Source organism: Ovis aries, chromosome 20 (genome assembly GCF_016772045.2).
Source record: "Ovis aries strain OAR_USU_Benz2616 breed Rambouillet chromosome 20, ARS-UI_Ramb_v3.0, whole genome shotgun sequence".
In the NCBI taxonomy this organism is placed as follows: Eukaryota; Metazoa; Chordata; class Mammalia; order Artiodactyla; family Bovidae; genus Ovis; species Ovis aries.
Window position 1 is genome coordinate 27,002,316 of NC_056073.1, and position 21,303 is coordinate 27,023,618.

At 46.8% G+C, this 21,303-nt stretch overlaps 3 protein-coding genes across 6 annotated transcripts in view; 2 read left to right on the top strand and 1 right to left on the bottom strand.

Moving 5' to 3' along the window:
• The window catches only part of LOC101105860 (MHC class I polypeptide-related sequence B), a 94,155-nt gene that overhangs the window by 64,636 nt on the left and 8,216 nt on the right, over positions 1 to 21,303 (bottom strand). For 2 of the 4 annotated variants that reach the window (XM_027958760.3, XM_027958759.3), the window contains 2 exons: positions 21,112 to 21,234; positions 18,727 to 18,974 (listed from right to left, as the gene is read on the bottom strand). In XM_027958760.3, the coding sequence (XP_027814561.1) occupies positions 18,841 to 18,974; positions 21,112 to 21,234 (257 nt within the window). In that variant the 3' untranslated portion in view covers positions 18,727 to 18,840. Of the gene's footprint in view, positions 1 to 18,726; positions 21,235 to 21,303 lie in introns of those variants that run through there. The other 2 variants (XM_060403296.1, XM_060403297.1) reach the window with 2 other exon arrangements.
• Positions 10,046 to 16,205, top strand: LOC101105609 (BOLA class I histocompatibility antigen, alpha chain BL3-7). Its single transcript, XM_060403303.1, is given in 5 exon segments — positions 10,046 to 10,297; positions 10,300 to 10,311; positions 10,630 to 10,899; positions 11,098 to 11,373; positions 12,688 to 16,205. Coding segments are annotated over 5 exon segments (957 nt in total). The 5' UTR covers positions 10,046 to 10,248; the 3' UTR covers positions 13,038 to 16,205.
• LOC114109632 (ribosomal biogenesis factor-like) lies at positions 18,366 to 19,936 on the top strand. The gene is given in 2 exon segments (XM_060403304.1): positions 18,366 to 18,548; positions 18,550 to 19,936. Coding segments are annotated over 2 exon segments (300 nt in total). The 5' UTR covers positions 18,366 to 18,405; the 3' UTR covers positions 18,707 to 19,936.

Below are 21,303 nucleotides of genomic sequence, written 5' to 3' on the forward strand. Positions count from 1 at the left end.
AATCCGTCCCGCAATGCAGGGCAAAAGGGTTCACTCTCTGGGCAGGGCACTAAGATCCCACACGCCTTGGAGCAACTGAACCTGCATACCAGGATGAAAAAGATCCCTCATGATGCAGCGAACACCCTGTGTGCTGCAACTAAGACCCAACGCAGCCAATTAAACAAATAAATAAATATTTAAAAAAATAATAGAATGGATAAACAGTGATAGCACAGGTAACCGTATTCAACATCCTGGAATAAATCATAATGGAAAAGGATATGAAGAAGAACCAATAAATATGTTTAATTGAGTCACTTTGCTACACAGCAGAAACTAACACAACCTTGTAAACCAACTAGCCTTCAACAGAATAAATAAAAATATTTGAACAATTAATTCATTAAATAAAATAAAAGTAATCATCACAACAGTCATGTCTGAGGTGCTGAAATAGCCACATGGAGCCAGTGTCTCCCTCACTAGACAGCACAGATACAGAACAGTCCCTTCATCACAGAACGTTCTGCTGGACAGGCCTGCCTTCATGCCTTGTGGACCTGAGTCAGATGCACTAGACCATGTGAGGTGAAAGAGTCACTCTTATTTCTCTTAGACACTATGTCAGATTTCTGTCCAGGATATGCAGACACATCAACCTGGCGTGTAACAAAACCAGCCCAGGTCATAAGTGTGTGCAGGGCCTCTAGGAACTGACTGTTCCCAGTTCCAAAGGGGAAACACCTGTCCCCCGATTGCCCTTCCCAGACTGAGGCTACTCCCTGGTATCAGTTCCCAGGGGGTCAGTTCTCTTGGAGAGGAGCCCAGAAGAAGGCCTTCCACTGGGTTTAAGGAGGCAGGGAGTCCAGTTCAAGGAGAAGATCTTCAAAACAAAGAGGAGGGAAAGACAGGGATCAGTTGGGAGACACCCTGGTTTACTCAGGACTGCATATCTCAGAGTGTGGTCTCTGGAACCCTTGAGGTCACTGAGATACTTTGTTCACTACATGGACATTTGCTTTGAGGTAAAACAGCAATAACAGAGATTACGGCAGCAAGCTTCACTAGTAATTATTTTCACTACAATTTGCTTGCAGGAAAAAAAAGGCAAGTTTGCTTTAAAATATCCTGGTTGACGATTTCAAAATTCTTATCTTTCCTTCGTAAACCATAATGGAAAGGGATATGAAAAAATATATCTATGTATAACTGAGTCACACTGCTGTACAGCACAAATTAACACAACAGTGTAAACCGACTATACCTCAAACAAATTTTAAAAATAAATAAATAAAAGTCTTCTCTCTCCTGAATTCATCATCCTTAAATCCACGTTTTAAAGTATCTTCTGTAACCACTGAGCTGCTGGAACTGCTGGAAGCCCCCCACCCTGAGGAAAGGGAAGTTGGAGACTGAATGGTTCCCCCACTATGTGGCACTCCCTGGGGGGAGCAGCACAGAGACGGTGGTGAAAGCATTATTGTTTGAACAGTATGAAGACACCCCAGGGGACACCTGGAGTCCCCCCTCAAACCTGTACTAGGGACAAGCATGCGCCCTTTGAGCCCCTCCTGCTTCTCGGATTCCCAGGTGTTTTCAACGTTAATCCCCATTTGCCTCCATCAGCAGAAGGAGCGAGACTGTGGAGAAATGCATGTGGGGAGGAGTGGTGGGCCAGGTCTGAGAGAACACACTCCAAGTCCTGCTAATGCAGCAGCAACATGGTCCTGTGACCACAGAGAGGCTGGGAAGTCCCCTCCCAAGAAGGGAGAACAGTTGAAGTTATCAGCAATGGTGAGTACTGATTTCAGTTTATTTAGTGTTCAGATATTTATTGACTGTTTATCACATGCCAAGCTCTGTGCGAACAGCAGCCTGAGACTTGACTGAGCAGCACCTTGGTCTGGGAGTAACTCTCCCACAGCACAGAAGACCTGTTGGGAAGTGCCTGCCACCCCAGGACAAAGGATAAAGAAAACGTCTTCTGGAAGTTAATCGAGTGATTCTAGATTGGAAGGTGCCTGGAGATGATAGGATTTGGACTCCAGTTGCAGAGAACAGGATACCAGTGGGGGAAGCTGGAATTGGAGCTTAGAAGCTGGGCCTATAAGTACAAGGTGTCATAAGGAATACTATGATGTTGAATTCGTTAAATCCACACATTGTAAAGTTATAGATGGATGGAATAATGACTCTTTGAGTGCCGAAGAATTGATGCTTTTGAACTGCGGTGTTGGACAAGACTCTTGAGAGTCCTTTGGACAGCAAGGAGAGCCAACCAGTCCATTCTAAAGGAGATTGGTCCTGGGTGTTCTTTGGAAGGAATGATGCTAAAGCTGAAACTCCTGTACTTTGGCCACCTCATGCGAAGAGTTGACTCATTGGAAAAGACTCTGATGCCGGGAGGGATTGGGGGCAGGAGGAGAAGGGGACGACAGAGGATGAGATGGCTGGATGGCATCACCGACTCAATGGACATGAGTTTGAGTGAACTTCGGGAGTTGGTGATGGACAGTGAGGCCTGGCGTGCTGCGGTTCATGGGGTCGCAAAGAGTCGGACACGACTGAGCGACTGAACTGAACTGAACTGAACTGGATATAAGGTGAAAAAGATATCAGTAAGATGAATTCATCCCATATTTTGTAAAGCTATATACACACAGATACGTTGACTGAAAATTTTCTAATTTTCAAACTGTTTAATTGTTAATATAAAGAGAAAAGTGCCACAAACTCCTTTGCTTGGCTAGACTAACTTCTCCACAACAGACAGTCCGAGCTGGGGTGTAGACAAGTGAGCCCAGCCCCTCCCCAACCTCTCCCTGCAGTTCCCCTGAGGCAGCGACCTCTTCTCTAGTCTCCCTGTGGACCCAGCGCCTCACTCAGGGGCTCAGTCAACACTCCCTGAAATGCTACACTTGGGAAGTGCCCTCTTGTGTCCTAGTCAAGACAGAGATTTCCTCTAGAAGGAAAAGCACTTCCATATTTGGGTTTGCTCTAACAGCAGGACTGTGACCGTGGCAAGTGTGAGAGTTGGCTCTTTTACTGACAAGGCCATGGAGCCCTGCAGCACTCATGCCATTTCTCACAAGGCCACCAGAGGGCGGTGTGCAGCTGCTTATGAGAAACCAGCGCCATTCAAATATCCTTTTCAAGTTAGCCTTGTCAGAACATGTTCTACAAAGTTAGAGGATTTCTTTAAAGTACATTGATTTGCTTTTAGTCTCTAATCTCATTTGGATACTAGTGGAAGTCCACTATAAGTAACAACTATAAGGTGAGCCCCTGACAGAAGCTGACACTGTGATACAGACATGTAAGCTTGCATGCCCAATCCCACATTAGTCCACCTGTGTCCAGTACTCCCTCCCTCTCTTCAGTTCAGTTCAGTAGCTCAGTCGTGTCCGACTCTTTGGGACCCCATGAACTGCAGCACGCCAGGCCTCCCTGTCCATCACCAACTCCCAGAGTTTACGCAAAATCAAGTCCATTGAGTAGGTGATGCCATCCAACCATCTCATCCTCTATTGTTCCCTTCTTCTCTTGCTCTCAGTCTTTCCCAGCATCAGGGTCTTTTCAAATGACTCAGCTCTTCAAATCAGGTGACCAAAGTATTTTATCTTCAGCTTCAGCATCAGTCCTACCAATGAACACCCAGGACTGATCTCCTTTAGGATGGACTGGTTGGATCTCCTTGCAGTCCAAGGGACTCTCAAGAGTCTTCTCCAACACCACAGTTCAAAAGCATCAATTCTTCAGTGCTCAGCTTTCTTCACAGTACAACTCTCACATCCATACATGACTACTGGAAAAACCATAGCCTTGACTAGATGGACTTTTGTTGACAAAGTAATGTCTCTGCTTTTTAATATGCTATCTAGGTTGGTCATAACTTTCCTTCCAAGGAGTGAGCGTCATTTAATTTCATGGCTGCAAACACCATCTGCAGTGATTTTGGAGCCCCCCAAAATAGCCACTGTTTCCCCATCTATTTGCCATGAAGTGATGAGAACTGATGCCATGATCTTAGTTTTCTGAATGTTGAGCTTTAAGCCGACTTTTTCACTCACTTCTTTCACTTTCATCAAGAGGCTCTTTAGCTCTTCTTCACTTTCTGCCATAAGGGTGGTATCATCTGCATATCTGAGGTTATTGATATTTCTCTCGGCAATCTTGATTCCAGCTTGTGCTTCTTCCAGCTTAGCGTTCTCATGCTATACTCTGCATAGAAGTTAAATAAGCAGGGTGACAATATACAGCCTTGATGTACTCCTTTTCCTATTTGGAACCAGTCTGTTGTTCCATGTTCTAACTGTTCCTTCCTGACCTGCATACAGATTTCTCAAGAGGCAGGTCAGGTGGTCTGGTATTCCCATCTCTTGAAGAATTTTCCACAGTTTATTGTGATCCACACAGTCAAAGCCTTTGGCATAGTCAATAAGAAGAAAGAGATGTTTTTCTGGAAGTCTCTTGCTTTTTCCATGATCCAACAGATGTTGGCAATTTGATCTCTGGTTCCTCTGCCTTTTCTAAAACCAGCTTGAACATCTGGGAGTTCACGGTTCACGTATTGCTGAAGCCTGGCTTGGAGAACTTTGAGCATTACTTTATTAGCATGTGAGATGAGAGCAATTGTACAGTAGTTTGATCATTCTCTGGCATTACCTTTCTTAGGGGCTGGAATGAAGACTGACCTTTTCCAGTCCTGTGGCCACTGCTGAGTTTTCCAAATTTGCTGGCATATTGAGTGCAGCACTTTCACAGCATCATCTTTTGGATTTGAAATAGCTCCACTGGAATTCCATTACCTCCACTAGCTTTGTTCATAGTGATGTTATTTATAAATTGAAGTTAGCTGTGATTCAAGACAGAAAGGGTTTCTTGTTGCTTGTAGTCTACATTGTAAAGGTATTCTAGCTGCCACCAGTATTCACAAACTCGTGCAGTTTAGATTTAAACATTTCTCCCAGGAAACTGTCAAAGAAGATAATATTAGAGTATTTTGTCCATTTGGTATAAATGTATAGTAGCTTCAAGGTGGCAGGTCAGAAGTGAAAGAGGATGATCAATATTTAATCACTACAAACTTAAGTCATTGCCCTTTAAACTTCCAGTCACACAGACCAAGTAAAGCAGAGGACTCCTATAGTTTTGGATCTGGTGCTTTCTCTTTATTCATGTTTATCCTAACTTGCTGGGCTCCAACACCGGTGGATCCAGGGAATTCGAAGCGAGGACGTCGTTGGCGAGGAAAGATTTATTTATTGATTGATATAAGATTAGATTAAGAAACAATAGTGTAGTAGGAAAATTAAGTGGAGAAAGAGGGCTGAATAACTTGGATTACGTGGAAGACCAATAAAATTCCAGACAAGGAATTTGCACCATCTACGTTGGGCCACTGGCGCTCGCTTGAATATCCAAGGGTGCCTCGCCTTAGGCTCCGTTTCGCGCAGGTCTTAACAGCCAGGGCAAGGAAGTAGACTTGGCGAGCCTCCGCGCCCCAGATGGAAATTCAGCCTGAAATTAAAGTAAAGAGACACGGGGGAAACCAGTCCAGTGACTGGCTCTCCTTCTATTGTCCTTCAAGGCCTTTTATACTTTTGATTATACATAGAGATCAATGGGTAATACAAAATTATGTAGCGTTAGCAGCCCAGACTCTTTCTGTATATCTTAGTATACAGAAGATCTCAGGTGATTTACATTACCTTCTGGCCAAGAGGCTTGTTAACACTTTTTGGCTCTCTTCCTTAATGAATGTTAATTTCGTTTCCCCTGAAATGTTTTTCTTTAATCTGCATCTCCTTAAAGCACTAAAGTTACATCTCTGTAGAAGAAAGGTGCAGTGGGCTATAACAAAGAAGGTACTTAACTCAAAGATCTAATGTTGCTACTTGTTTTTCTATATACCAACTATATCAACAAGTAAAAGATATGAAAATTTGGCAGCAAATATTGGTTCAACAAATGAAACCTTTAATCAGTCCTATTCTAATGATTTTGACTCTTCGGAAGCCCCTACATTCCTAAGATGTTTAAAGCATCCTGTGCCTCCTGCGGTCAGGAGGCCTCAAACAATCACATGCACAGCTGTACCAGTCCTGCAGGCAGGCTAGAAAGCCATCAGAGGGGTTTTTGGATTGAAACATTCTTTCAAATGCAGAAGGCTAAAGCCCTGAATTGATTTTTTCCAGAGAATGTCAGAAGAGTAGAAAAGCAGGCAGATTCTTATTTTTTGGGGGGTGGATGCTCAGGAAATGCCAGGGGGAAAACCTGAGCTCTGACTCGACCCTGCCCATCAGATCTCTGCCGCATGATCTTGCCACGGGTGGAATTCCTCATGCTGGCTTCCGGCATTAACTGTACAACATTTTATGTGGAATTACTGAAATGAAAGCTTATTGTGACATTTCACGTGCACATTTTCCTGGAGAAAAATGAATTATAGAACAAAATGAAGATAAAAAACACAAATGAAAGGTGATAAAAGTAGCAAGAATAAACTGTCTTTTTAGGGACCTTTAGCAGTCTGAACGTCATCTGAGAACAGTAATGGAAGAAACGCCGCGGGAAGAAAGAGCCACCCCTATGGACCGTTGATCAGGGCCTTTATTGGGCGGTCGCTCTCGGGCAGAACTCCCGGGGGCGGGTGAGCAAGGAAGCGAAGGGGGTCTGCGAAGCAAAGGGAGTCTGCGAGGTATGAGGGGTGGGGAAGGGTTTTATAGCCCGGGCAGGGCTCCCATATAAGGAAGAAAATGCGGGCTCAGCGGTGATTGGTGTCCAAGGGCTCCCTGTCAGCACCTGATCGGACGGCTTTGGTCGTCGGCCCGCCTCCGGGGCTTGTCTGCGGCACTCTGCCGGGACATGTCCCGACATGCCCGGGCATGCCCAGGCATGCCTCAACAGGCCCGACCTTGCCCGACCTTTCAAGTAATTGTTCTCAGTGTGTCTTCAAACTTCCAAATTTCCTTGTTCTTCTGAAAGGAACTTATTTAACATTCTTTTTGTTGTTCAGTTGCTCAGTCGTGTCCAACTCTGCGACGCAGTGCACTGCAGCATACCAGGCTTCCCTGTCCTTCACCATCTCCAGGAGCTTGCTCAAACTCATGTCCATTGAATCAGTTTTGCCATCCAATCATCTCATCCTCTGTTGTCCCCTTCTCCTCCTGCCTTCAATCTTTCCCAGCAGCAGGGTCTTTTCTAATGAGTTGCCTGTTGGCATCAGGTGGCCAAAGAATTGGAACTTCAGTTTCAGCATCAGTCCTTCCAATGAATATTCAGGACTGATTTCCTTTTGGATAGACTGGTTGGATCTCCTTGCGGTCCAAGGGACTCTCAAGAGTCTTCTCCAACACCACAGTTCAAAAGCATCAATCCTTTGTTGCTCAGCTTTCTTTATGTCCAACTCTCACATCCATACATGACTACTGGAAAAACCATAGCTTTGAATAGATGGATCTTTGTTGGCAAAGTAATGTCTCTGCTTTTTAATATGCTGTCTAGTTTGGTCACAGCTTTTCTTCCAAGCAGCAAGCATCTTCTAATTTCATGGCTGCAGTCACCATCTGCAGTGATTTTGGAGCCCAAGAAAATAAAGTCTCTCACTGTTTCCACTGTTTTCCCATCTATTTGCCATGAAGTGATGAGACCAGATGCCATGATCTTCGTTTTCTGAATGTTGAGTTTTAGGTCAACTTTTCACTCTCCTTTTTCACCTTCCTCAAGAGGCTTTTTAGTTCTTCGATTTCTGCCATAAGGGTGGTGTCATCTGCATATTTGAGGTTATTGATATTTCTCCTGGCAATCTTGATTCCAGCTTGTGCTTCATCCAGCCTGGCATTTCTCATGATGTACTCTGCATAGAAGTTAAATAAGCAGGGTGACAATATACAGCCTTGACATACTCCTTTCCCAATTTGGAACCAGTCTGTTGTTCCATGTCCACTTCTAACTCTTGTTTCCTTGCCTGCATATAGGTTTTGCAGGAGGTAGGTAAGGTGGTCTGGTATTCCCATCTCTTGAAGAATATTGCACAGTTTGTTGTGATCTACACAGTCAAAGGCTTTAGAGTAGTCAATGAAGCAGAAGTAGATGTTTTTCTTGAACTCTCTTGCTCTTTCTATGATCCAAAGGCTATGGCAATTTGATCTCTGATTCCTCCGCCTTTTCTAAATCCAGCTGGAACATCTGGAAGTTCTTGGTTCACACGCTGTTGAAGCCTAGCTTGGAGAATTTTGAGTATAATCTTAATAGCGTGTGAAATAAGTGCAAATGTGCGGTAGTTTGAAGATTCTTTGGCTTTGCCCTTTTTTGGGATTGGAATGAAAACGGACTTTTCCCAGTCCTATGGCCACTGCTGAGTTTTCCAAATTTGCCAGCATATCAAGTGCAGCACTTTAACAGCATTATCTTTTAAGATTTGAAATAGCTCAGCTGGAATTCCATCTCCTCCACTAGTTTTGTTCATAGAGATGCTTCCTGAGTCCCACTTGACTTCACCCTCCAGGATGTCTGGCTCTAGGTCAGTGATCACACCATCCTGGTTAGATGAGTCTTTAAGATCTGTTTTGTAGAGTTCTTCAGTATATTCTTGACATTTCTTCTTAATAATCTTCTCATTAATGTTATCGAGATTGAATATTAATGAATCTTACCCGCTTTTCTAGAATTATTTTGTATCAATCTGAATGTCAGCTTTCTCGTTTTGAGATACAACATTTTAATGACATATATGCTCTAACCGTTTTTAATGCTTCCTTCAGAAATGTTGCATTTGCAATTCTTCCCTCAGAACAATCTTGCTGGTTTACTCGCAGCTGATGTCTTGCCATCACTTGAGACTTTATTGACTGCTAATATTTAATACAGGTTGCTCTCCTGTTTCCCTGGTTTGCTATTTCAAAGTATCAAAAACTATCAATACTTAAAAAAACTGGTGTGAATATTGGCCTTTCAAGTTTTTCATGCTTAAGCAAAATTCAGAAAATGGTGATCTAATCTTAATATATGCCTTGCACAAATATTGCTTTGTTGTTTTCCCTATTGTAAAAATGAGTTTATTCTTTTAGGAAAATAATAGGCTTGTGGTCGTATCTCAAAAAGCTAATAAATGGTTATTTTTCTTAAAAAGAACTATCTTCTATGATGACATGGGAAGTATACATCAAGCATTTCTGCTACATTCCAAAGTTCTATGTCCCAAGGAAAATCATTTGCATGAGCTGAACTACCCTCTTTTTCATGGAATGCAATTTTTATTTGAAAGAAGAAATGACATTGGAAGATCTATAAAACTTAGTGAAACAATGAATTACTTCTAAACAATCTCACGTTAGTACAAGTGACATCCAGTGTGCAAAATAGGCTTATGGATTTTAATGGAACAGAATAGGAAATAGTGATAATGTTTCAGGTCCACTGAGAAAATACCCTTTAAGAAACTATCACTTGCGTAGTTTTAGTTTTCTATCAAAGAGAAACATCCACAAGTAACAGGAAAGGTTATTAAAAATATTACTTCTACATATGTATGGTCTTTTTTATTTTCATAGATTTCAATCAAAATAATGGATTCAATGCAAAAGCAAACATAAAATCCAGTGAGACAGACAAGGAAAAGACTTGCAAAAATATAATAATGAAAAAACTTTCACGTTCCCACTATAGAGTTTATTTGGAGAAATTGTTATTTTTCATATAAAAATCATAGGTTATTAACCTTATTCTAAAGAAAATAAGTGAAAATGTTTAAACTGTTATTTCTACTACGGAAAATATCGACAGAAGTAACCACATAAACAAAATTATCCTTGAGGTCCTCACTAATTTGTAGGACTGTATAAATATCCTGACCAAAAAGTTCTGAAAATCTGACTTACACAGTCGCTAGGCCAGGACTCGGGGACAGAGTGACTGCAGAGTTCTCGGTGCAGGAGAGGAGGGATCAGGGCAAAGTCCCAGGTACCGGATGGGGTTCTCAAGGTCTCAGCGTCTCAGAGTCAAGGGCCTTGTTTGGGGCCGGGACTGTCCCTGTTGGGGATCCCTAGCCTCCTCGAGTTTCACTTTCTCTTCGCAAACTGTGTTGTGCCTTTCTGCCCGGACCCTCGTGTCGCGGCCCTAGTTCTCACTCCCATTGGGTGTCTGGTTTCTAGAAGCCAATCAGCGGCCCGGCGGTTCCCGACGTTTAAGTCTCCACCTGTATCCCCCCACACCCCCACCCTCCGCCAGGACTCAGTTTCTCCCCAGACCCCGAGGATACGGGTCATGGGGCCGCGAACCCTCCTCCTGCTGCTCTCGGGGGCCCTGGTCCTGACCGAACCTGGGCCGGTGAGTGCGGGGTCGGGAGGGAACGACCTTTGCGGGAAGGGGCGAGGGGAGTGCCCGGGGGTTGTGGAGGGGGCAGGACCCCCAGGGAAGGAGCCACCGCGCCGCCCTCGCCCAGACGCGTCCTCGCCCGCCTGGTCCCGTCCTGCCCCTCCCCCGCTTCCCGCCCCCTCTTCTCTGCCCCAAGAAGTGCCGGTCCTTCTCCGACCTTTTCGGTCTCACGTGCCTCTAGGCCCCTCCCCACTCCCGGGCCCCTCACCTCTGACCCGGGACCGGCGCCAGGAAGAATGTCGGGCCAGGTCTCACCCCTCCCGCCCCCAGGCTCCCACTCCCTGAGCTATTTCTGCACCTGCGTGTCCCGGCCCGGCCGCGGGGAGCCCCGCTTCATCGCCGTCGGCTACGTGGACGACACGCAGTTAGCGCGGTTCGACAGCGACGCCCCGAATCCGAGAATGGAGCCGCGGGCGCCGTGGATGGAGCAGGAGGGGCCGGAATACTGGGAAGAGATGACACGAGATGCCAAGAAAGCTCAACAGAGATTGCGATCAGGCTTGAACACCATGCGCGGTTTCTACAACGAGAGCGAGGCGGGTGAGCGACGCGGGCCCGGGTCCGGGTCACGACCCCCATCCCCAGGGACTGGCTGGGGTCGCCCGAGTCTGCGGGTCCGAGGGTCACCCCAACACTGCGGGACCCGCCCGACCCCCGACCCGGGAGGAGCTCGCGGGGACTTGACCCGGATTCATTTTCAATTGGGTTTAATCACCGCGGGTGGTCGGGGCTGGTCAGGGTCTCACACCCTCCAGGAGATGTATGGCTGCGAAGTGGGACCTGACGGGCGTCTCCTCCGCGGGTATGAGCAGTTCGCCTACGAAGGCAGAGATTACATCGCCCTGAACGAGGACCTGCGCTCCTGGACCGCGGCGGACACGGCGGCTCAGGTCACCCAGCGCAATGCTGAGGCGGCAGGTGATGCGGCGCGTGTGAGGATCTACCTGGAGGGCAAGTGCGTGGCGTGGCTCCGCAGATACCTGGAGACCGGGAAGGACACGCTGCTGCGCGCAGGTACGAGGGGCGCGGGGCCGCCCTGATCTCCCCTCGGGCTGGAGCTGGGTTCCCATGAAGAGAGGAAAATGGGGTCCCTGTGGGAACAGCGCCGCAGCTTCCTGTCAGGAGAGGGAGGCAGCTTCCTGTCAGGAGAGGGAGGAATGCGCCCAGGTTTTCATATTCTGTACAAGACGGTGACTCGCCAGTGGCCCCACTTGTTACTTAGTTGCTCAGTCGTGTCCGACTCTTTGCGACCCCATAGACTGCAGCACGCCAGGCTTTCCTGTCCATCACCAACTCCGGGAGCTAAGCTCAAACTCATGTCCACTGTGTCTGGTGATGCCATCCAACAATTTCATCCTCTGTCATTCCCTTTTCCTCCTACCTTCAATCTTTCCCAGCCTCAGGGTCTTTTCCAAAAAGTCAGCTCTTCGCATCAGGTGGCCAAAGTATTGGAGTTTCAGCTTCAGTATCAGTCTTTCTAATGAGTATTCAGGGTTGATTTCCTTTAGAATTGCCTAGTTTGAACTCCTTGCTGTCCAAGGGACTCTGAAGAGTATTCTCCAACACCACAGATCAAAAGCATCAATTCTTCAGCACTCAGCCTTCTTTATGGTACAACTCTGACATCCATACATGTCTACTAGTAAAAACACAGCTTTGACAATATGAACCTTTGTTGCCAAAGTGATGTCTCTGCTTTTTGATATGCCGTCTAGATTTGTCATAACTTTTCTTCCAAGGAGCAAATGGCTTTTAATTTTCTGGCTGCAGTCACTGTCCACATTGATTTTGGAATCCAAGAAAATAAAGTCTGTCACTGTTTCCATTGTTTCCTCGTCTGTTTGCTGTGAAGTGATGGGGTTGGATGCCATGATCTTAGTTGTCTGAAGGACAATTAAGGAATCCAGTGTCTTTGACTAAGAAACAGTAAACCATCCCTGAAAAAGTTGGTCAGTGCTGCCCTTTGACCCTGGCCACTATCTTGTGAACCATGACTTTGTTGCTCAAGGCTTGTTTTCACCCTGAGAACATCTTAGGAGCCCTGACTCCAGCTTTTCTAAGTCATTCGGCCTCCTCCCACGTCAGGACCATTACTCTGTATTCTGCCTCTTACACGGAGCCTCCTCCCTTAGCTGTCACCCTGACTCCAGAACTTTCCAAGGACTAGGAGCTGTTCCCAGACCCTGGGGTCCAGGCAGATGTCTGGTGTTTGTGCTGCTTCTTTTCAAACCCGCTCTCCTGCTTATTCTCAGGATGGTCACCTGATACTGCCTTTAGTGGCCCATGGAGGTAACACATACTGTGAGTTTTCTGATTCTTCTTCCTCAGACCCTCCAGAGACACATGTGGCCCCCATCTCTGACCATGAGGTCACCTTGAGGTGCTGGGCCCTGGGCTTCTACCCTGAGGAGATCTCACTGACCTGGCAGCGTGACGGGGAGGACCAGACTCAGGACATGGAGGTTGTGGAGACCAGGCCTTCAGGGGATGGAACCTTCCAGAAGTGGGCGGCCCTGGTGGTGCCTTCTGGAGAGGAGCAGAGGTACACGTGCCGTGTGCAGCACGAGGGGCTTCAGGAGCCCCTCACCCTGAGATGGGGTAAGGAGGGGGTCGGAATGGAGCTTCCTCTCAGAGAAAGCAGGAGCCCTTCTGGACACATTCAGCAAGGTCCGGACTGAAGCCTGAAGTCTGGGCTCCTTCCCTTTCTTCCACAGAACCTCCTCAGACCCCCTTCCTCACCATGGGCATCATTGTTGGCCTGGTTCTCCTCCTGGTGGCTGTGGTGGCTGGAGCTGTGATCTGGAGGAAGAAGCAATCAGGTAGGGCAAGGAGGGAGGGATCTGAGTTTTCTTCTCTCACTGGGCAGGTTTCTGGCCCAGGTAGATGTCTGCCTGCCTCGTTACTGGAAAGTACCCTCCACACACATGTGGAGTCTGAGCTGATGCTAAGACTGACTCTTTTATAAAGTACGTATGAAAATGAAAGACAGATTTTTCATCTTCATAATTCCAGCTGGGGGCCTATTTCTCAGCATTTGAAGGTCAGGAGGGAATGTCCCTGCTGAGGACAGACCTCCAGGGGGACCGGTGGTCCAGTCCCCCCACGTCTCCTTGCTTCATGTTCCTGAGCCTGTCCTGGATTTTTGGTCACAGTTCTGAAAAGTTCTTTGTCGTCCAGGACTAGGGGTTCCTCTAGGGTCTCATTACTCGGTCTCTCACTGGTCCCCACGTGATACTCTTCTCACAGGTGAATAGGACAAATCTACACCGCGGCTGCAAGTGAGTGTGGAGGGGGTGATTCCTGAGACCTTTGTGACAGTGCAGACAGGCCATGAGGGGCTCACCCTCAAAGTTCCTTGTCTAGTTTCTCTCCTGTGGGTTCTGACCACATCCTGGTTTTGTTCTCCTCCAGGCAGTAACAGTGCCCAGGGGTCTGATGTGTCTCTCATGGTTCCTAAAGGTGAGACTCTGGGGCATCTAGATTGGGAGAGGAGTTGGGGCAGAGGGGACACACTGGGTGGTGGGGGTCTCTGAGTGGGACATGTGAGCATGTGGGGGGCTGTGGAGAATGTCAGCCCTTACATGACCTACCTGAACTGATTCTGATTCTTTTCTCTTATAGTGTGAGAGCGCTGCCTTGTGGGGACTGAGTGATACTTGGTCCCACTTTGTGACGTCAGATCCCAGGACTCCTCTTTCTGCAGCTGCATCTGAAGGTGTCTGTGCTCCAAGTAGCATAAGGTGAGGAGGTGGGGAGACTGCAGACCGCTTCCAATCCAAACTCCTGGATTTAAAAAGCGGTGCCTATTAGTCACAGCAAGAGGAATATGCAACCTGTCCACCTGGGATCTTTTCTGAAGAGAAAATACCATTGTGTGTAGAGTGCAGACGGTCGGTGTGGGAGGGAGGGTGATCCGCTCTGGTGGGGAAGCACAGGCAGCACTGCTGTCAGTGTGAGGGGATGTTGTGCTGTAGCTGCCGCGAGAGTCAAGTGGCCTGAGTCCACATTAATGAAGATGGAATAGAGAGGCGTCCACACTGATCCTTCCTTCATCTGGTATTTGCTGTGTGCCTGATAGATGATGCTCTGTTTTTGCATCTGTGAAACCTCAGTGAACTAACAACAGACACCCTTTGTTGGCCTCGTGCAGTGTGTTCTGGTGAGGGGGGCAGAGTGAGCCTAATAAGTGAGGGAAGTGTCTGCCTAGAGATTGGCAAGTGCTCTGAGGAAGGTGACCCCGAGTATAAGCGTGTGGGTCCACGGAATGTGGCTGTCTCACTAGGGTGGTCGGTGTAGGCCTCGTGGAGGAGATGATATTTGAGTAAAGATGTGAAGGACATGAAAGGATGTCCACAAGCATGTCTGGGGGGAGTGCTCTCCAGGCAGAGGAGCCTCCAGTGCAAATGCAGGAGGGCAGGAGAGTGTGTGTGTTCAAGGAAGAGCCAGGAGGCAGGTGTGGCTGGAGGGGCGAGGAATTGCGATATGAGATCCAGTGTCTGGCCAGATCATGTGGGGCTCCAGCATATTAGAAGGTGTCTGATGTCTGTGAAAGATGTGGACTCATAAGATGGTTTCAATAGAAGGTGACCTGGTGTGACTGCTCACTAGAAGCATCAGTCTAACTGCTGAGCAGAATCAGGAGGTAAGGGTGAGCGATGCAGTGGAGGAGCCTGTAGGATTAGTGCGGTGTCCAGGGTGGGGATGCTGGTGCTCCCCTGGACCCTCATTAGATCTAGACAGTCGGGAGTAGAGCCTGAGAGTCTGCATTTGTAATAAGGTTGGGGCTGATGCTGCTGGTCTTCAGATCATACTTTTAGTCGCAAGAATGAACATAGACCAGGATTCCCGCATGCTGTGTAGCAGCCTCACACTGAGGTTGTTAAAGAAGCAATCCCTTGGTCTTGTCCTAATACTCTGAGAAGGTGGTTCTGGGGAGAGGCTGAGCATTTCATAAGAAGCCCCACAAGCAATTCTGATGATCAGCCCATTTGGGAAGCCCTGGGGTATATGAGAGCGAGTGCCTAGAGAGGGGTCTTAAATCCACATTTAAAAGCATTTTTTTTCTTCAGAAAGAAAAGAGAATACCTATATTGTAAATTATGAGGTGTGATGTTGAGAAATAATGCAGTTCTTATTCCACCTGAAGACTTAGGCAGTGGTTCACAGTTCAGCGTAATGAAATCCTTGCTCTCTGAAACTGTTCTCCAGGTTGAGTTCTCCTCACTCATTCTTGGAGCTAACAATGGGATCCAAATTAAGTTAGACATACAGTACTATATATATATGGCTCCCTGGAAACAGGATCCAGTGTCCAGTCCAGGCCAGGTCCCACAAAGGAAGTTTTGCCCCTGCTGGGGCACAGTGTCCCTGCTCACACAGTGAGCCCCTCGTGCTGGGCGTGGACCCTGGGCTGAGGATGGCTATCACTGAGGCTCCTGACAACTGGAGGTGGTGTGACTGCCACTCTCGACACCCTTGTCGGATGTATCCTGCATAGTTCCAGCTTCTCTGTGTCAATGTCCTGAGTAGAGTCTGGCATGTGGTCACCTGAGTGGTGGGACCTCAGCATCACACTGTGCGCTCTGGCAAGAATATTTGGGAAAGTGGATTTTCTTCTTTAATGGAGGAAGATGGTCTCTGCCTCCTACCAAGACTCTTTCAGTGTGGAATTCTCCTAATCTGGAAATGCTCCTGATCAGGTGAGGGGGTGAGATGGATGGATAAGAATGTCAAATTTCAATCGCTAGAGCATAGATCTGGAACTGGAACTTGACCTGGTACATTGCAGGCACTCATGTTTGGCTGAAAGAATAAGTGACTAATAAATGCCATCCAGGCTAGAGAAATGCTTGCCTACCTGTTTGTTTTGTTTTGTTTTCATTGGAGTGTAATTGATGTACAATGCTGTGTCACTTTCTGCTGTACAAGACAGTGAATCAGCTCTAAATATATTCAGTCTTTTTTAGGTTCTTTCCCCATATATGCGATTAGAGAGTACTGGGTAGAGTTCCCTGTGCTATGCAGTATCCAGAGCACTTTAAAGTGCTGCCCAGATGGTGGTGGAAGGAGATCCTAGGAGGATGGCTCTGCTCCAGATGCAGAAGAATCCAGACCAGGTGGGAGCACGTCAGCAGGGTCCAGGATGACATTTCCAAAGAAGGAAAAACTGATGGAATATCCAAAGTATCCCCACTTCTTGAAAGAGTCATGCAAACAGTAATCATCAGAGCTGAATTCATGAGTGCTTCATAGAACATAATCAGCAAGCACAAAGCCTCAAGAGGCTCTTTAGTTCTTCTTCACTGTCTGCCATTAAAGTGGTATCATCTCCTTATCTGAGGTTGTTGATATTTATTTCTCCTGGCAATCTTGATTCCAAGTTGTAATTCATCCAGCCTGGCATTTTGCCTGATGTATTCAGCATGTAAGTTAAATAAGCAGGGTGACAGCCTTATTATACTCCTTTCCCAATTTTAAGCCAGTCCGTGATTCCATGTCTGGTTCTACCTGTTGCTTCTTGACCTGCACACAGGTTTTCAGTAGACAAGTAAGATGGTCTGATATTCCCATCTCTTTAAGACTATTCCACAGTTTGTTGTGATCCACATAGTCAAAGCCTTTAGTCAGTGAAGCAGAAGTGGGTGTTTTTCTGGAATTCCATTGCTTTCTCTGTGATCCAACAAATGCTGGCAATTTCATCTCTGGTTCGTCTGCCTTTTGTAAACCCAGCTTGTACATCTGGAAGTTCTCAGTTCACATACTGCTGACGCCTAGCTTGAAGAATTTTGAGCCTAATTTTGCTAGCATGTGAAATGAGCACAATTGTACGGTAGTTTAAACATTCTTTGGCATTGCCCTTCTTAGGGATTGGAATGAAAACTGATCTTTTCCAGTTCTTTAGTTCGCTTCACTTCCTCATATGTAGAAAAGCATTAAATCCTTTCACGGTGAGATCAGCTCCTTGTGACCAGCAGAAAACCTTTGGAAGATAAGTATTTGATTGTGCTGAACACCCCCCTTCACCAAAATCATATACACTGACCTTCCCTCCCTACCTCTTTGGAGCTGTTTCTCAGAGCTATGTGAGGTGCTGTCTCCCAGGCTGCAGTCTTCATTTTGCCCCAAATAAAACTTAACTCACAAGTTTTAAGTTGAGCATCTTTTTAGTTGACAAGTGTAGTAGTCAGGGAAAAGAAAACACTGAATGAACTAAGTATGATCCATATATAAATAAAGTGGGAACTGAAGGGATGGGAAGAGTGAAAGAAAGCCGTGACCATTGCATCAGCCTCTGTGTGACGCGACAAGACAGTGGCTGTGACAGAAAAATCAAGTAGCAGTTCTAACAAGGCACTGGGTTTAGAGAGTTGGAAATAAAAGCCAAAAGAACCAGCTAAAAATCATTCAAAGTGGTCACCAATGGGAAAGCAGAAATTGAGAAGAATCAGGATTATACTAAGAGTCTGTATCATGAGAAATCTGGCACAGATATTTGACTTCTTAATTTACAGACAGTTGTGCCTTTGATTAAATAATCACAAGAAAATGTTTGAGGATGAAAGTTTATGCTTAAAGCTGAGTACAACAAATGACACTTGAGAGTTTATTAAAATGCAAGAATACTCGAAACATGCATGCAAACTGCGTGAATGATGTTAACCTTGAATAAACCATGAAAGAACATATCATCCCATTCAGATAAACAGATATGGAATGAGTTCTCTATTCCCATTACCTTACTGTGCACCAGGCAGGGAGGGAACAGGACATGACTACGTACTCAACCTGGTGCTCAGCGACCTAGAGGGAGGGGTGGGATGGGGGAGGTGGCAGGGAAGGAGATACATGTATACTTATGGCTGATTCACAGTGCTGCATGGCAGAAACCGATACATTATAATGCTAGTATTCTCCAGTTTAAAATAAAATATAAAATGAAAATAATTTAAAAATAATAGCCCGGAACTTCCGGGCCTCGAGAGTGCAGATGGCACCACCTGGAACCTGAGAGGCTACACGAGGGTGTCAGAGGCCTGGTGAGAGACAATGGCCAAGAACAAACTAAGAGGGCAGAAGTCCAGGAATGTATTCCACATAGCCAGTCAAAAAAGCTTTAAGGTTAAAAATAAAGCAAAACCAGTTACCACTAATCTTAAGAAGATAAACATTATGAATGATGAAAAAGTTAACAGTGAATAAAGCTTTTATAGATATACAGAAGGAACTGGCAAACTTCTCAAAAGGCCTTTCCCTTGAACCTCTGCAGAAGCAACTGATGTCTCAGCAGTGTCATGAAAATGTACCAGTTAACGTTGATGAAGCTACAGGGTTAATGGCTCAGTTGTAATACACCAATGATGCATCAAATTCCCCAAAAAGACCAATAAATTTAATCTTTTATACAAAAAATAATAATAATCATAATAAGATAAATAACAGAACAAAGAACACAACAAAGAAAAAGTGCTATTAAGACCAGAACTAGGAACTGAACTCAGGCCTGCAGACTGATGGAGCCGGAGTCTGACACAAGGACTGAAATTCTGGGTGTGTGAGGCCATTATGATCAGTTGGTTCCATCTGGAATTGATCCAGGTCTTGTAGGCTAATAGGCTCTGGGGAAAAAGAAAACCAATAAATCACTGACCAAGTGTTTGAAGAATATTGCTTTTTATTCCCTCAGAGATTCTCCTTCAGTTGCTTCAAAGTCAGATTCTGCGTTCCTCTGAGGGAAGACACACCTGTTCTTTTTTTGCCTTTTTCCCAGCTCTTGCTGAACTCCTCCCCTGACTCCATCAACATCATCACCTGTCCCTGCTGCCACCACCCTCCACGACAGGGACAGAAGTCGCAGGACACAAGGACAAGATCCGGAGTGAAAACCCAAGGCCTTTCCGCCTTGAACCCAGATCCATTCTCTAATGCAATGCGAGGCTCCCTCAGAGACAGGACCCAGCTCCATGTTCCTCTAGCCCGGGAGTGGTCACACGCACAACTCCTTTCTCTCCTCAGTTCTCGGCCTCCTCACCCGCACAAGCACCTGCTCCACCGCTCCACCTCAACCCTGACCTCCACCTCCTGCAGTCCCCCTCCCCGTCACCCCCAGCCCTGAGCCAGCAGCTCCGAACTAGAAAGCCCATCCAGAGGCCCAGGGGACAGCAGCCCCGTCTAGAAATATTGGACTGCCACAGACTCTCCCCCTGACCGGACCCTGGAGCACCCCTGGCCTCGCCCCAACCCTCACTCTCGGCCCAGGCTCCTAGGCTGCGCTTGGCCCTTCCTGCTCCTTCCTGGGAATCCCAGCTCCACTCCAAGTGCCTTGCTCAGCCAGGGAGCCAACCAGGACTCGCCCTCACTACCTGCAGGGGATCTGCTTTTCAATATGGATTGGGCTTCTTGAAAATTTCCCCAGAATGAGGCCCCCTCTGCACTCTGGGACTGCCATCCCACCCGCCACCTCCCAGCGGGAGCGCCCCATTTGAATTCCTGTTTCATTCAATATGCGTGGAAATCCTATTAAGGTTTGTCACCTGAAATCATAAACAATTTTAGTGCACACTAAAAACTTCAAAAGTGATTTTGAGAAATTAGCACATGACTTTCACAGTTTTCCCAGCAAATGCCCCAATACATACAAGACACCATTTCTGCCCCAGAGGAACCAGAACTGATGTTCCCCAGGAGAAACTACAGATCTGCTGGGTCCCTGCTCTCGGTGCTACACGGACAGAGTCTGCTGCTGTGAGAACTAACCACCCCCTACGCCCAGGCCGAAGGTCAACTGATGAGGGAATTAGGTTTGGGGATAAGAAACCATGCCCCCAACAAGGCACCTGACACAGAAGAGGCGGCCTCGACAGAAGGAGCCGAGTCTCTGCCACCTTTTCACTGTTCCACGCTCTGCCTTTGCTCTTTGCCACACACAAAGCTCTGCTTCTCTTTTCCTCTCCCCTCAACCCACTTAATTATGGGGAAGTAGTCACAGAGCCCATCCCTTCCTTCAAATCTACAAGGCAGTGACCGCCATGAGGAAGGGAACTGACTCAGGGGGCAGGGTGAGGCCACAGAGTGCAGACCCACTGCCCTGCCCTAAAGAGTATCCCAAGGGGCTAGATAGGAAAAACCTGGAGATAGGGTAAAATCAGTGACCCCAATTGCCGGAGGATTGACTGGTCTCCTCTCCTCAAATGGTCAAGGGATATCTACTAGTCCTCCATATTATGGGGAAGGAGAGCCCAGCTAGCATGGGGGCACTTGATGGGAACTTGAGAAAGGTACAGGCTGGGGGTGATCCAGCAGAAACTGAACTCAGAAGCTAGTTCATGGAGGAGGAATTTGAGAGGTTGCAAGACATCTCTAAGTGGGGCCTGGCAAGGGGACATCACAGGCAGGGCTCTGACCATCCACTGACCTTAGGATTTAAGTTTGAGCCTTAGGATTCTTTCACTTGGATTCTTAATAATGACTGAAAACCCAGGGGGGAGAAATGCAGACAGGCACTTAGATCATCACCTCTCCTCTGAATTCCTCTTCAGTTTTTACCCCCTCCTCACCAGGTACAGACGCTTTACTGAAGGTTCTCTGATTTCTGGATCACCTAGACCCTCCCAACCAGCACAGAATCCAACACATGCTCCCCAGACAGGCCCCGGTGAGCCTGACAGAAAACAAAGAGAGCTGAGAACAGGGCAGGGGGCTGAAATCCTCATCGCTGCCGAATCTCACACAGAGCACCCCTGCCCAGTTTCTCACCTGGCCTCCCTGTAGCTGATGCTGTCTTCCTCTTCTTAATACAACAACAGACACAAAATCCGATGATAAAAACAACAGGAATGCTCACGATCCACCATGATCTCTGGTGCACCAGGCTCTTTCCTGGAAAAGGACCTTATTATATACAACCCGGGCACCCCAGAGCCACAACCTGCTCTTCTCTCCCTGACC